The sequence below is a fragment of the Lagopus leucura genome, unplaced genomic scaffold, assembly GCF_019238085.1.
Source record: "Lagopus leucura isolate 7727_CA_CO unplaced genomic scaffold, USGS_WTPT01 Super-Scaffold_100002, whole genome shotgun sequence".
NCBI lineage: Eukaryota > Metazoa > Chordata > Aves > Galliformes > Phasianidae > Lagopus > Lagopus leucura.
In genome coordinates this window covers 40,197,036-40,211,364 of record NW_024962263.1, presented here as the reverse complement: position 1 = coordinate 40,211,364, position 14,329 = coordinate 40,197,036, and the positions used below count along the sequence as shown (strand labels likewise).

At 42.0% G+C, this 14,329-nt stretch overlaps 1 protein-coding gene across 1 annotated transcript; it reads left to right on the top strand.

The window, feature by feature from the left end:
• The first annotated feature begins 1,738 nt into the window (after positions 1–1,738).
• On the top strand, positions 1,739–13,758 carry CIDEA (cell death inducing DFFA like effector a). Its single transcript, XM_042869797.1, has 5 exons — positions 1,739–1,819; positions 4,417–4,573; positions 4,781–4,927; positions 6,732–6,913; positions 9,771–13,758. Exons 1-5 carry the CDS (start codon positions 1,782–1,784, stop codon positions 9,901–9,903), a joined length of 657 nt encoding a protein of 218 aa, XP_042725731.1. The 5' UTR covers positions 1,739–1,781; the 3' UTR covers positions 9,904–13,758.
• Positions 13,759–14,329: the final 571 nt, after the last annotated feature.

Sequence of the window (14,329 nt, the reverse complement as noted above, 5' to 3'; positions counted from 1 at the left end):
CAGTCATGTCCAACATACTGCAGTTTAAAAACACAACTGTGTTTCTTTGTAAAACTCCTGTGCTTAATTAAAAAAGTAAATAACATCCAGCCCTCTGGAAGCACTGGTAACAATGCAGTAGAAGCCCTCTTTATAGCCCACCAGAAACCATAGCATTGCATACTGAGATTTTTCTCCAACGAGGCAAATCAAATCATGGAATCAGAACCTGCCCCACTGGAGGTACTCCATATGGAGTAAATCCTTCCACTGCCTATCTAGGAGAGACAGTCAGGACAATCTACAGTACCTGCTGTAGTTGTTTATAGACAACATTCATCAGAAACATTTTCGCTATATAATTAGCATTGCACATGCTTTGGATCTTATCTGTATGATGATGTCCTTGCTGGTGCTCCAAGATACCTCAGTGCTGAGGAGCCCAGCTCCCATGACAATGATTTTTCCCATTTGATAGTTTTATTGCTGCTTGTTTAGGGGTACTGGAAGAAAAATAAACAAACAAAACAACACCTCATAAATGCCCCACTCTGCACAAAAAATTTTGGTTGTGCCAAGGATCACCAGCTCAGCTGTCCAGGGCCTCATCCCACCTGGCCTTGAGCACCTCCAGGGATGGGGCACCACAGCTTTTCTGGGCAGCTGTGCCAATGCTTCACTGCCCTCTGAGTAGAGAATTTCCTCCTAGTATCTAATCTGAGCAACATGTATTAGAGCACAGGAAAAGAAGGGGTTAACATGGAGAAGGATACCCTCACACCTGTAAGCCCTAAGTGGCCTGAATAGGAAGAAATAAAAGCCTGAGCTCAGTTCATAGTGGGAAGGCTGTTGGTCTGAGCTTTGTTACTGGGGCAGGGGGAAGTTTACTCCTTCTGAGTTGGAAAGACAAGCTTCAAAAAAAAAAAAAAAAACAACTAAAACAAGCAAAGCGGATTATTTGCCTTAGGTTAACAGGTTTGTTTTAGAGCTGATAAGGGTTCCAATGCTGAGGTTTGAGGACATCCAGCCAGGTCTGGCTGAGTGCTGAAAGAAGACCAGAAAGCGAGGAAATATGATGAGTGGTTCTTCTGTGTTGCACAGGCTGGGCCAGAGAGCGATCCTGGCCACTGGGTGAGCCAGCTGTAACCTAGGACCTGGAGACCTCTGGGTTGTCACCTCTGATGGGCAGTAACAGGGAGCTGCTAGCCCTGCATCAGTGCATTGCGCAGCGCCAGCCCTGGGGCTCCCATGCTGTTTTATCTGTGTGGTTTTGAGCTGAGAAATACTTTATGTTGGCCCAGAGGCCAACGTTAAAAGGAAATACTGCACTTGAACCTGCTCTGTAACCACAAGTTGCTGCTCCTTGGCCCCAGGAAGGCTAAACGCCTCCTCTGAAGCCACTACACACATTAATCCAAGCTGTAAGCTTATTCCCAGGCTCTAAAATCAGAAGCTGAAGCAGTTTAATCTGTTGATTTGCTCTAATGCTTAAAGGCTTCAAATGAGATTGGCTCCTGCTGTTGCTCTATTAGCTGCCAATCAGTTGTACACGAAACAAGAAATCGCTCCTAATCTTTTTTTAAGTAAGCCTTAACAAAAAACACCTTCCATCTCCGGCACTTTGCCTCGCACTTACCGGTACGCCGAACCAACGCCACGGCTGCCAAACCAGCGGGACTCAGCGCGGCCCGCGCCCCCGTCCCTGCCGGGGCCGCCCCTGGGCCGGGCGGAGGGGCGGAGCAGCTCCGCTCCCGCTTAAGTGTGGCGGCGGGAGCTGCCTCGCGGCACGGCCGGGTTGGGCCATGGAGGTGGCGCGGGACTGCGTGGGCTCGGTGCTGAGGTGAGTGAGCGTGTGCGACCGGGGCCGCGTCCCTACCGGTCCGGGGTGGGAGTCGGTGCCCGGCTCGCGGTTCCGTGCGGGTGCGGGCGCTTTCTCTGCACGTGTGTTTATAGCTCGTACCGGCTGACAGCACGGCGGTGGTGCCGTGTCTGTGTTCGCATTTCAGGTGTGCTGCATGGGGGGAGGTCCGGCGGTGTGCCTCACGAGCGCCCTGGGAATAGACCCTCTTCTGGGATCTTAGGTTTTAGCAGTGGAACCGACTGTGATCTGACAGAAGTCAAAGTCTCCTCTCTGATTTCTGGCTTTTTTTTTTTTTTTTCTTGGCTTTGTTGTTGTTGTCACCGTCATTTGTCTGTGAACTCTAACCTACAAATCATACTGTGCCTTATTCTGAAGCCCTGCATATTGTGCAACGTTCCCGAAGACCATTGCACCATGTTCTTAGACAAACATATGAGATATATTGCAAGTAGAGATAACAAGTGAAATTAGTGTCCAGGGCTCAGGGCAGGCTTTAATCCCTGGCTTTGCCTCCAAGAAAAAAAAAAAAAAAGCAAATTAATCTGTCTCATCAGCCCTGGTGCTGCGCTGAGTGCTTGGGGCAGCATCTGCAGGTCCCTCTTGAGCTAGGGCCAGCTGGATAATGCTGGAGCACATGGGTGAAACAGCATCAGCCTCAACGAGCTACCTGAGTCCTGGATTGCTGTGAGGTGGCAATCTGGAGCTAAAAATAAGTCCTGGTTTACAAACCTTTTTTTTTTTTTTTCTTTTTTTTTTTCCCCTCTGGTAGAATTAGACAGCAGTGTGAGGTCATGTGTGGTTCTTTAGCCCAGAGGAAGGCTCTTCAGAGCTACAAGCATGGCATGTATTTGGCTCTGCTGGTGCCTGAGATGAACCCTTGCTCCCGAAAGATCTCAAGTCCTCAAGTTGTGTCCCCAGTGCTATTGCTTCTGCATCAGGATATGTGATTTGACTTCTTTCCTTATGCTTTGTCTTCTAGGAATAATAACAAGGCTTAAGTAATGAAAGAGAACAGGACTGATATTCACAAAAAAAAACACAACTTGGTACTATTGCTATATATATTACTCAAGCGACTATTTACGCAAGAGTTTTCATATGTGTGGAGAGGGGATGGGCTGTGCTAGCTCTAAAAGTGCTGTGTCTTGAATCTTGAGTATTGCACTTCCAGCATGTAGGTGCCCAGCGATGCGGAGGTAGATGGATGCACTTCATACTCAAGGAGTAGATTGGAGTGATTCAGGTTGGGAACTGCTTGCAGCCTGACAGGGTGATTGGGGAACTGCTCATGGAGTCAAGTGTAGAGATTAACACACACCCTGTACTAGCACATTTTTCTTCTATGGAGAGGTAGTTAATGCCGTCATCAATGCTATGTTGTCATCTTGTCCTCCTTCAGGAAGGAAACACTTAGCTTTTTAATCTGGTTTCTACAACCTTTACTGAGTGTTCATGCGTACCCGCTCTGTTATGCCATGTGTATATTTGGTGAAAGCCAGAGGAGACAGAGCTCAGACAGTACTACCTAGAAGCTATTAGGTTCAGCTCGAAATAACACTTGAACATCACCCTCCTTTAAAAATAAATGAGAGCTCCAGTAATGCTTATTAGTTTTTTAGGAAAAGAAACACCTTAGTGTGCATGTCACTGAAATGTGGGAATGAAACTCACCAGCCCAAAAGATAGGTAACAGCAAAATCCAGAAAAGTAATATCCCAAAGACTTGTGAAACAATGGTTCAGAATGAGAGCAGGAAAAAGTTAATGAGTGAAGCTCTCACTAGCTAGTCACCAAAGTGACTTTCTGTGTATCCTGAAAGTCTGTCTAAAGACCACGTAAGAGATGTGGAAAAGGCATGACTGCTGGAAATCAGTCTTCCAGGTGGTGGTTTTTGGCATTCCGTTTCAGTTCTTTAAGCCTCTCAGCACTGGAGCAGGCTCCCAGTTTCTTTGATCTTCATTGCCTTTGACTTCCTTTGATATGTTAGGGCGTGAATAAGCCTTATTATGATATTTTCAAAGCTAAATGAAGTTCTGTGGGTATTTATAAACACTTTCGCAATTTGCAAATCAAGCGTAGCTATCAGAAAGTTCCACTTGAATTCCAGCTCTGTGTTTTGAATATGGCTAATATGTTCAGTCTTCATAAAGGAAACTCATCTTAATGCACAGTCAAAATTAGTCTTGTGTACCCTCCGAGTGTTTGTCTTGAAGGTAAATAGAGTGATGTCTATGGCTGAATTCAGTAAGAGCCGCTGCCTTTCTAATTCACTATAGTGTTAAAACCTCTTGACCTCGCTGCAACCTTGACATCAGCTGAACTGAGCAGCAACTTGGCCCACATCTGCTTGAGATGGTGTTCATTGGAGAAGGGTTTTCCAATGTCACTGGCAAGAGAGGATTCAGAGACAGCTTCCTATAGGGCTATGTAGTATTTGCTTGTGAGAGCAAGCTCTGCAAGTGTGCCGTGATCTCTGAATTACTTGTTTAATGTGCTTATGTACTGAACTCAACAGTCATCCTTCTCACAGTACTTGACGTATTCTTATAACTACCCTGAATTTTTATTTATCTTAGATCTTTGGTATCTGTGGGAGCGTCTGTGGGAGCAGCAACAAAACAGACCCTGTTCCCTCCCCTCATGCCTGCAGGGAGACCTTTCCGTGTATCGAATGCCTCCAGAAGCAGCCGGAAAGGAATTGTTGCAAGCAGCCTGCAAGAACTCATCAGCAAGGTACAGCAAACATTCCCACTCTGGCTGAAATTTATACTGAAGTACAGTATCCCAGGAAGGCAACCCACAGAATTGTGTTCTTCTGAATGTCGCTAGAGGGGAAGTTCAGGAGAATGCAGCAGATAAGCAGTCTAAGTATTAAAGGACGGGAAAAAGTCCTATTGATGGAACTGCCATTTGAATTCTATCATCTGCTGTTTTTTGCAGACTTTGGAAGCCTTTCTTATAGCTGCTGGCACGATTACTCTGGTTTTGGAAGAAGATGGCACAGTTGTGGACACAGAAGAGTTCTTTCAGTCCCTGGATGATAACACACACTTCATGGTTCTAGAGAAAGGACAGAAATGGACACAAGTAAGTGCTCCCTGTCTCCCTCCTACTTGAACAGAAGTGTATGGGAAGAGGTCAATTGCTCTAAAGTTCTTGGGAATAGGAGAGAAGAGGAAGAAAACTTTCCCTAAAGAAGGGAAAGTACCAATTCCCTGTTAGTCACTCCATTCATTGTCTCTTGCTTGGACATAAATTGTTGACAAGGATCTGCCATGAACTGACATGTTACAACTGGGGAAAAAAAAAAAAAGGTGAAAGCTCTTATTTTTACGGAGCTCCAGGAATAACAGTTCTTGAGATGTCCTGTAACACAAGAAATAAGGACTTCCATTGCCTTAAGCTAAAAATACTGTCTTTTAAGTTAATTTTAGACAGGAAAATGCCCAAATTAAGCAGTGTAAGACAAGTTTTGCCTTGTTTGCAATAGTAACTTAGTGAAGATTAGAAAAATGCCTGAATTTAATCTTGCAAATAGCTAAATGTTGTCATCAGAACCTAACATTGGTCTTTATACTTTGACATATTTTAAGAACTATTAAAATTGCCTAGCTTTGGTTTTCTAATAGTGTGCACTCTATCCAGTTCAGTGAAGGAGTGTAGTTTACCTGTACATTAATAAGATGATCAAACTCCTTAGTGTCTTCAGTGAAATAGTTGTTACTAGAAAGCTAGTGTCAAAATTTCTTCTACCAGGTGCAGAGCTAAGTCAGTTATAGGCAGGCCTGCTGTTTGTTTGTACGTGCATAGCTCAATCATGTGGCCCCACTGTTTGGGCTTTTGCAGTGTGGGCAGGTTGTGTGAGCAGCTTCCCTAAGGTGTCTCACTGAATTATCAACCTGCACATTTGGTCTTGAGCACCAAGGGTCCAAAAAAGGGATTGTAACCAGGATGTGACTCCACCTTGCTCTTTTGCCTTATGTCCTGCTTGGCGTGGCAGCAGGACTACTGTAAGCGCTGCCTCTCTTCAGGTGTCATTTGGAGGGTAGCACCAACTCTGTCATGCTTTATCCAGATGTTGTTTGCTAATGGGAGATGAACATAATGCTATCAACTGTGTGTACAAAACTTTTGTTGATGGGGTTCCAGTTGCTGGAGTTGGGAGCTCAGAGGCTATCAAAAGTAAATCAGGCATAAAATTGCTGGCTAATGATATACCATAGTGTTTAACTTGGACTAACTTATCGTGGTGCTATTTGAGCGCTGGGGTGACAAGTATAAAAAGCTCCAGTCTTGCACAACCTTATTGCTTCATATGGCAATCATAAGGCAGATTGGCAGCTGCTAGGATATGAACCTTGAATCAAATGTGCTGAGCAGAGTAACCCATGTATCCACTAGATGTCTCTATAAATATGGGTCTTGCTGACTGTTTTTCTTATTGAAGCAAATGGCCCAATCTTGAAAAAGGACTGCAAGAAGGTCAATTTCAAGTTGAAAATGACTTTTCATACTCCTTTTTCCTCATAAATTCAGTATTAAAACCTAGGCCTAATCTATAGTGATCCCCTCTTACTGTCATTCTTTAGCAAGAAGGAAAAGTGTTTTGAGCCAGGATTTGAAATGAGAACTTGACAGTTTTTGCAAGAAGCAAAGTTTTTACTTTACCTGAGAAACATGTACTCTTTGTAGCATCTCCAAGGTTGCTGATCAGTACTGTGTTTTGTCCTAAATGAAAGGATCTAACATCCTGTTAATTTAGTGTCCTGATTGTTTAGACTAACTCCAAAGACTGCAGTGAGTGAGCTGCCTCCAAAGAACTGCACCATTAACAACTGTCTTTCTATAGTTCCTTGGTGTATGGTATGATCTGTCTCCTTCTTCATATTAGACCAGAAATGGAATTGTCCCTGCAAGACAAAAGAAGAAAATGGGAGTAGCTAACATCACATTTGATCTCTACAAGCTGAACCCTAAGGATTTTATTGGCTGCTTAAATGTGAAGGCAACCTTCTATGAGATCTACTCAGTGTCATATGACATCAAGTGTATGGGAGCGAAAAGTATATTGCGGTAAGTATGCTTCCATCACTGATCAGGCATAGGCATTAATGTAACATCTGTTTGCTTATCAGCTCTATGAAGCCAGTATATTTATAGATTTTGTATTTTTTTATTAATTCTTACATCCAACCAGTCTTCCTTCAATAGCTGTCCTGTATAGCTATGCTCTTTTCCTTAGAGGATTTCCCCAGATTCCTTTGGCTTGTTTAAGGAATACAGTGTGCTGAAGAAAGCTCACTGGTGGGGAACATCAGTGAGATTAAATAAGGGAGGAATTGGAGATCTGCTGGCAGAGGTCTTAAATCTGGCTGTCAAATTCACCTCTAAGAAGCCTAGCAAGGACCACTGACTTCTACAGGACCGAGCTGTAGTGAATTGTAGGTTTGGTAAAACAGGCTGTTTGGAAACACCATCTCATGCAAGTGCAGAATGACAGCACCTTGTCCTGCCTACTGCTTTCAACTGTGAAAGTCAGTGCCATGTCAAAACCAGCTGCCCCAAATGAAGAAAACTTCTTGAGTTTAGACTCCTTCACAGAGATACTGTACTTTGATTTTTGACAGCTGTTAAAGCAGCAGCCCTTAATTTCCCTACCTGATTCATTCCAATCTGATTGAGATGCAAGACTGTAATTACTGCATTCTCTTACTTGAGGACCAGATCTACTCTGTACAGAGTAGATTACATACCTGTAAGCAAAGTTTTTACTTGACCTAAACAACGTATCTTTACTATGAAGTCTTCAAATAGTCTCTAGACTCATTGATACAGATATTAAGCACTGTAATGCTGATCTCGTTCCATGCCTCAGACCTCTGTCACTCTGCCTAGGCAATCCTTGCTTCGTTCATGCTATAGTCCTGTGTAACTGTAGATGAGACTACAGCAGTGACTGTGCAGCTGTACACTACACTCATGTACAGTACTGTCTTACTGGTCTCTTTAAAGCAAACACCTACCTCCAAACAGCTGCACTCCTGCAGTTCCTGTGTTTGTCAGCCTCTTGAACCAGAACAAACTACTGATTTCTGGCTGTTATGGAGATGAGTGTCAGCACTAGAACTTGCACTGTCAAAGAGAATTTTAAGTGACAGTTCTGCCTTGCTTCCAACACAGTGCAGCTGATGAGAAAGAAACAGTGCTGGCAAACAGCTGAAATAGCTCTGAAATTCTTCTAGAACACTGTTATGTTACAAAGAGTGGAAGGGGAAGTGCCAGTGTGACAGTGGGAAAACAGACCGCTAGCAAAGAGCAGGGGGAGGAAAGAACCTGGGGTGCTCTCAAATACTACAGTGAGGCAGTCTCTCTCAACTTGCCATTTAAATGGGGGACGCGTGGTGTTCAATTCTCGGTGTATTCTCTGCTAATTAATTCTAAATTGCTAACTCTGTGCTCCCTCTGAGCCCACCTGTGGAGCGTGAGGAGAAACAACTTTAAAATACTGCAGTTATTCATTGGTGGGAGAGGCTCAAAACCTGCCAGATCCGTTTAGTCCATTTCCCTTAAGAGTTTCTCCTGTCTTGTCCAACTAAAGGATCAAATGTCCAGTTCAACAAATAACTTCCTCCATGGCTTAAGTGACAACTGGTCTCAAGTACAAGTGACACGCTGCAGCTGCTCAAAGCTTGGCACCAGGTGCAGCTTTCTTTGTGACTGTGTGGCCCTTTGGCGTGCACTGTCTTGTGAAGGGAAGGACATATCAATGTGGCATATCTGTGGGAAGCATAGGAAAGGGTATGCTGTGCTTTAAAGGATTCCTAGACTCTGTGTACCCAGAGTAATCAACAGTTTTGAAGCATTAGATTTGGACTGTAAACCTTTTAGCACACTGAGGGGAAAAAAAAAAAAAAAAAAGCCCTGAATTTATAAGATAACTTTTATGTTCTCTGCTAGAGCCCAAAGGAGAAGTAAACTGCAATTGTGAACCCCCTTGCTTGTTTACATAGGAATTCAGAGAATCTTCCACCCTAGATCCCCTAGAAGGGGAATCTAGGAGACACTAGTCTCATTTTAGCACCTTCAGAAACTGATCCCCTTCCAATTTTGATGTAGTTCTGATTTTTGTATACTATTTCCCCAGTGCTTCAGCCTCACATGTTTGAGGGCCTACTTTCAAGGCTTAAATATCTTTCTCAGCACTGTCCCCATTGTTTTGTGGAGACTGGAAGGTAAAAACAGATACAATGAAATTGAATAAATGAACACTCAGATATGATTATCTCCATTCCTTAGATATCCTGTGGGGATCCATAGTCTGTATTGTAAACTTCTGATACTTGCCTGGTCTCAATTTATGGATCTGTACAGATTCCACCTTGTGATACATCTGAGTGCTGATTCTTCATGTGTTAAAACTGATACAGCTGTGAACAGAATTCTTAATGTTTGCAGTTTGGACAGCGTAAACTTGGCTGGCTTCACTTGTTTTGCTGTTGGGCACTCAGTGTAATGCAATTGCTCAGCTTCAGTGCTAATAAAGTCTGATCTGTAGCTTTGGGGTGCACGCAGTGTTCTTGCTTCCTGGCCTGAAGGTAAGCATTCATACATGCTGCAGGAATGCTGCTGGGCTTTCAGGCGTAGTTAAATCTTCTGTGGTGCTCTGATAGTTTGAGTGATGGTTTTCCAGACGGCCTAACAGGATGACAGGCTGATTTGTTAAATGTCTTTTCTGGTTCTGCCCAAGTCTACAACACATCAATAATTTTCTGTCAGTCAGTGCCCATGGAATGTATGGACTTCTCAGAATCGAAGAGGAATAAGAGAATTCTTAAATGTGTCTAATTCATCCTTAAGGTGCGGGGGATGGGAGAGCTTTGGACTGTGTTTCCCTGTTGACTTTTTAATTAACAAATGGCTTTTCTTGTAGGAAGGTGCTTCAGATGATATCCCACATGGCACAAATAACTGGACAGTTTCTCCTCTATACTGGAACATACATGTTGCATTTGATGGGTGAATATGATGAAGATGCCACTTGTACAAGAGCACAGCACAAGTAGAGACTACAGCAGCACTTCTGATATTGGATCCTTTTGTTTAAGGATGGTCTCTTGCCCAAATTTGAATGTAATGATGTTTTAGTAGGGAGATATCCACTAAGGTGAACTAACATTTTTTTTCCCCGTTTGGGAATGCTTATAGGCCTTAGTTGTAAAGTAAGTGTTTGGTGTTCGTGGGTTCTTAACACAGCAAAAGGATGGGTGCCTAATGACTGGGCAAAAAAAGAAGAGAGGGGCAGATTTTTACCCCAGCAACTCAGTGGAAAATAAGATTATTTGGAAACATGTGCTTTGTGGATCATTTCCTTGTGCTGATCAAAACATGGCTTGTTTTCTTTGTGGCTGTCTACTTGCCTTTTGAACAGACAGGGCTGTCCTTTTTTTTTTTTTTGTTTTGTTTTGTTTTGTTTTATCCTTAACACTGCTGGTGTTAGTGTCCAGCTGGCACTGGGTACATAAAGCTGAAGTGTACTTATTTTCTTTTTCAAGTAATGGGAATATACAATACAACTGGTTCAGTGACAATACTGTCATGAAGTCTCATTCAACAAAGCACAATTACTATGCAGAAGCTTAAAATTTAGCCTTATTTCCCTTAAAACAAGTAAACGTTCTGTATAGCTACTTGTGTTGTTCTTCAAGTCTATAGGAAGTTCTGGCTAATATAGTTTATACCAGTTGAAAAGCATTTTTTTTTTTTTTTACTATGTGTGATGTTCCGCTCTGCCCTAATGCATTGAGTAACTTGTCATAGATCCATCCATATGGCTTACAGAAAACCTTCTGAAGATTCCTTCAGGGGTTAAACCTCCAATTCTGTAATTTTTGCTCTTCAGCTATGCATATAGATAACACTACATTCCAAGCTGCACTTGAAATGTTGGATTTTGATGCCCCTGTGTTCGAGGGGAACAGCAGGACCTTACCTACTGTGTAACATATACTCAAAACTGGGTATTTGCAGTCTTAGTCTCTAATACAAACTATATTAAAGGAAAAAGTTTTTAACCTTTGGATATAATTGTCCAAAAAGCTTTATACAGTTTAGTGAACAGACTGGTTTTTGGAAAGGATCTCCTTGACTGTGAAGGCAAATGGGAAAACAAGTAGTGGTAGGCAGTTGTGACAAAATACAGACACTGTTGTTGAAGGGGGAATGTTCAACTCCTGTTGTTCATAGTTGTGGCTTCTGAGGTTTTTATTTGCTTTCTTATGATGAATTTTAATAAGTTACATTATTAAGACTGAAAGCCATTAAGGAGATAACATGCAGGTAAATATTCTGATTGCAAGTGCCACTCAGGAAGAGAAACTGTGGTGACAAGGAAGAAAAAAAGTAGGAGTGGAAGGACTGACATAAGCTCCAGGGTGCTTGCCTTGCTTCTGCAGAGACAAAAGTCCTTTAACCACATACATCAACTGCACTGATTAGTTGGAGGAAAACCTGATGTGCTAAAAGAAGAACAGATGGATTGAGATGACCAAGCATCATGTTTGGTGGGATCCATTTTATCTGTAAGCTGGATCTCTTTACTTCAAATGTTACTAGTACGTGGGAGTATTGCTCACATTTATCTGCCAGGTTCACTTTCATATGCTTTTTTTTGCCTGCCTTTTATGGATCTGATTTTTAGCCAGCTGGAGCTGCATCCTTCAAATCAGTGTTGTGTGAAAAGCAGCCTAAAATCGATCTTAAGGACTAACAGACATAAGTCTGCTAAGTCTCTACCTGTCTCTTCAGTAATGGTTTACAAATGAGTAGACAGCTAAGGAAGAAACTTTGTGGCTTTTTTTTTCCCGATTTGTTGTTTCCCATACGCTTCTGAATATTTGCTGGAGGAAAGAGGGGTGGTGAGGCACGCAGCTCCAGGCAAGAGGTGGACTGGTTTATTTTACTCATTTTTTCCCATGGAAGAGTGTCTGCACCTTGCAACACTGTTAGGTTTCCTTCAGGAGAAAACAGACTACTCAGCAGGTGATGAGAGAGAGATTATGTTAAAATGAAGACTTTATCTATATTGTTCTTTCCCCCATTCCTACCATGATTGTTACTGTGGTAAATGTTGGAATTTTTCTACCCCCTATCAAGAAACTGCGCTTAGCTGATGTAGTGCAGGGACTCTTTCAGCTTTGAAGGACCATTTATTGCATTTAAACGAGCCCACCTCAAACATTACATTACATGTAGAAAACTTTCTAGGAATATATACATTGCTAATGGTGGAAGCATCAATGTAGGAAAAAAGCAAACAATATACTTGCATAGTTCAATATTGCATTCATCTGCTTCTTAAACTTTCTACAATTTGAAGGCTTTTGCAAGTCCGAACCACATCGATCTCAAATTCTGTCCTCCTAAAGCCAGAGGCAGTTATCACAAAGCTAACACTCCGTAGTTTCCAATGGTGTTACTGTAGGACTAAAAGGCTAACTCAACATGAATTTGCAATGTTTTTAAGCAGCTGTTTCTCTGGCAGGCTAACACTTAATGCTTGAGTTGCTGAAGGTCATATGAGCTGCAATCTCCACTGTGGTTCAAATGCAAACAGCTGAAGAAAGTAGCTTGACTGATATTTTCTCAGGGTGGGAGAAGTGTCTTGGAAAGTTTGGAGTTTGTGGAATTACTCCATTGTTTCTGAATCTGGATTTTGCCACAGATTTAGTATTTAGAAGATATTTGCTGCTGTACCAACTGTTCTCCAGAGAAAGCTACAAAAAATAAAAGCACAGACTCTTCTTTGCCAGTGTGAAGAAGTGAAACTAGCTTTTCTACTTGGTGTTTTTATTTATTATTTTTTTTCTTTCCCAGAGCCCTGTTAATCTGCACTTGTTACTGTTGCAGGCAAAGCTGGTAACACTAAAATTTCAAAAGCATGAAACATGTTTTTTCCCTCCTTGCTTGCCCTGACCCTCTTTCCCTGTTGCTTTGCATCACTTACTAACAATGCACCAAGTCGTACTCTGTAGTTACCAAAAAAGGAATTTTCACTGAAGTACTGGATCTTGTTGACTCAGGCACTGCTCATGCTCTGCAGGCAAAACAAAGCTGCTCTTTTCATGACTAGGATGAAGGATCTAATAGCTTTTCTGTGTGTGTATAACTTACTACTTAATTTCCTTCCTTTCACAAACTCACAGAGTAGTTGCTTTCTTGCACTTTCCTATTCTTTCAAGAGAAATAGGAGTACAGATTCTTCTGCCTGGGGGAGGGGGTAAGGCAGGGTCTAAATTCCTTAGAGCATTAGGAATATGCGGTAGGAAATACCCCAAACCCTTATCTGTAGGAAAGGGAGGGGTTGAAGAAAGGAAAACAGGACTTTGCGCTGGAAGCTTTTTCAGCACAGTAGGGAGGTAGGCATTAACTATTTAGGAAATGTTGGTAATTCTAAATGTGAACATAAGATTGTTTGTAATGGACTAGAATTATAACTCTGAATCATTTCAGCATACTTCTTAGAGAGGTAGAACTTGAACTAAAGGCACAAACTTCTTTAATTAAAGTTTAAAGTCAAAGCACAAAGGAGTTTGAACTTAATGCTTCATTACTGGAGGTATTAACATAATTAACAGTGTACTTCAGTTATAGTAATAATCCTTGTGGGGTTTAACATTTATCGCTATTATCGCTACTTTCTATACTTTGCCATAAAATATTTATGAACATGAGAATTGATGTTTTGCTAAAGGAAAAGATAATATTTTACCATTTCAAAACTAGAACACGGTAGTTTAACTTGCTATGGAAACTGAGATGGGTGAGAGTGATGTGAGTGATGGCAATATTTTCTGATATATGGTGCCAATTTTGAGGAAATGCATAAATGTCCATGAATAAAGTTAAATTGTGGCTTTGGATGTTGTCTCTATTGATTTCCAGAATAATTTATTCCAGAAATGATCATGATTGTTAATGGATCCATGATCTGCTGCAGAATATTCCCAAATGCTGAACGCAGTAGTGAAGTAACTGGATGCTGTTATGTGGCTCTGAACTTCTCTACTGCTGACTCACTTTCTGGCCTCAGAGAAACCATGCAGAATGTTTCCTTTCACACAAAAGGAATGCCCTCCTCCGTCTTTTACCAAAGTTGCAGAAGATTGCACACTATACAGTACGGGAGAGGGAGGGGTTTAGGAAACAGCTGGTAGGAGTTGCCACTAAATAAAACGCTCATGGAGATGACCTGAGGAAAGACTCTGCAGTTATTTACCTGCAGCTACAATGCATTTTGACTGCATAAAAATATTCATTTAATTTTGTGAAATATTAGATTTGTCTAATCCAAAATTAACTTGTGCATAAGGAGCAATAGCATGTTAGTGTGGTGTGAATCTAGGATGCTTCTGCCCAGTGAGTACATCCTGTGCTCAGCTTAAGTGACAGTTTCACAGAGCCTGACCACTGAACAGTTTTTCCTTCTTGGGA

What these genes read in the sequence shown, in the direction of transcription:
- CIDEA (XM_042869797.1), top strand. Translation starts at nt 1,782, where the DNA reads ATGGAGGTGGCGCGGGACTGCGTGGGCTCGGTGCTGAG. An exon ending in TGCGTGGGCTCGGTGCTGAG is followed by an intron (nt 1,820 to 4,416) that starts GTGAGTGAGCGT and finishes TATTTATCTTAG; the next exon opens with ATCTTTGGTATCTGTGGGAG. An exon ending in TGCAAGAACTCATCAGCAAG is followed by an intron (nt 4,574 to 4,780) that starts GTACAGCAAACA and finishes TGTTTTTTGCAG; the next exon opens with ACTTTGGAAGCCTTTCTTAT.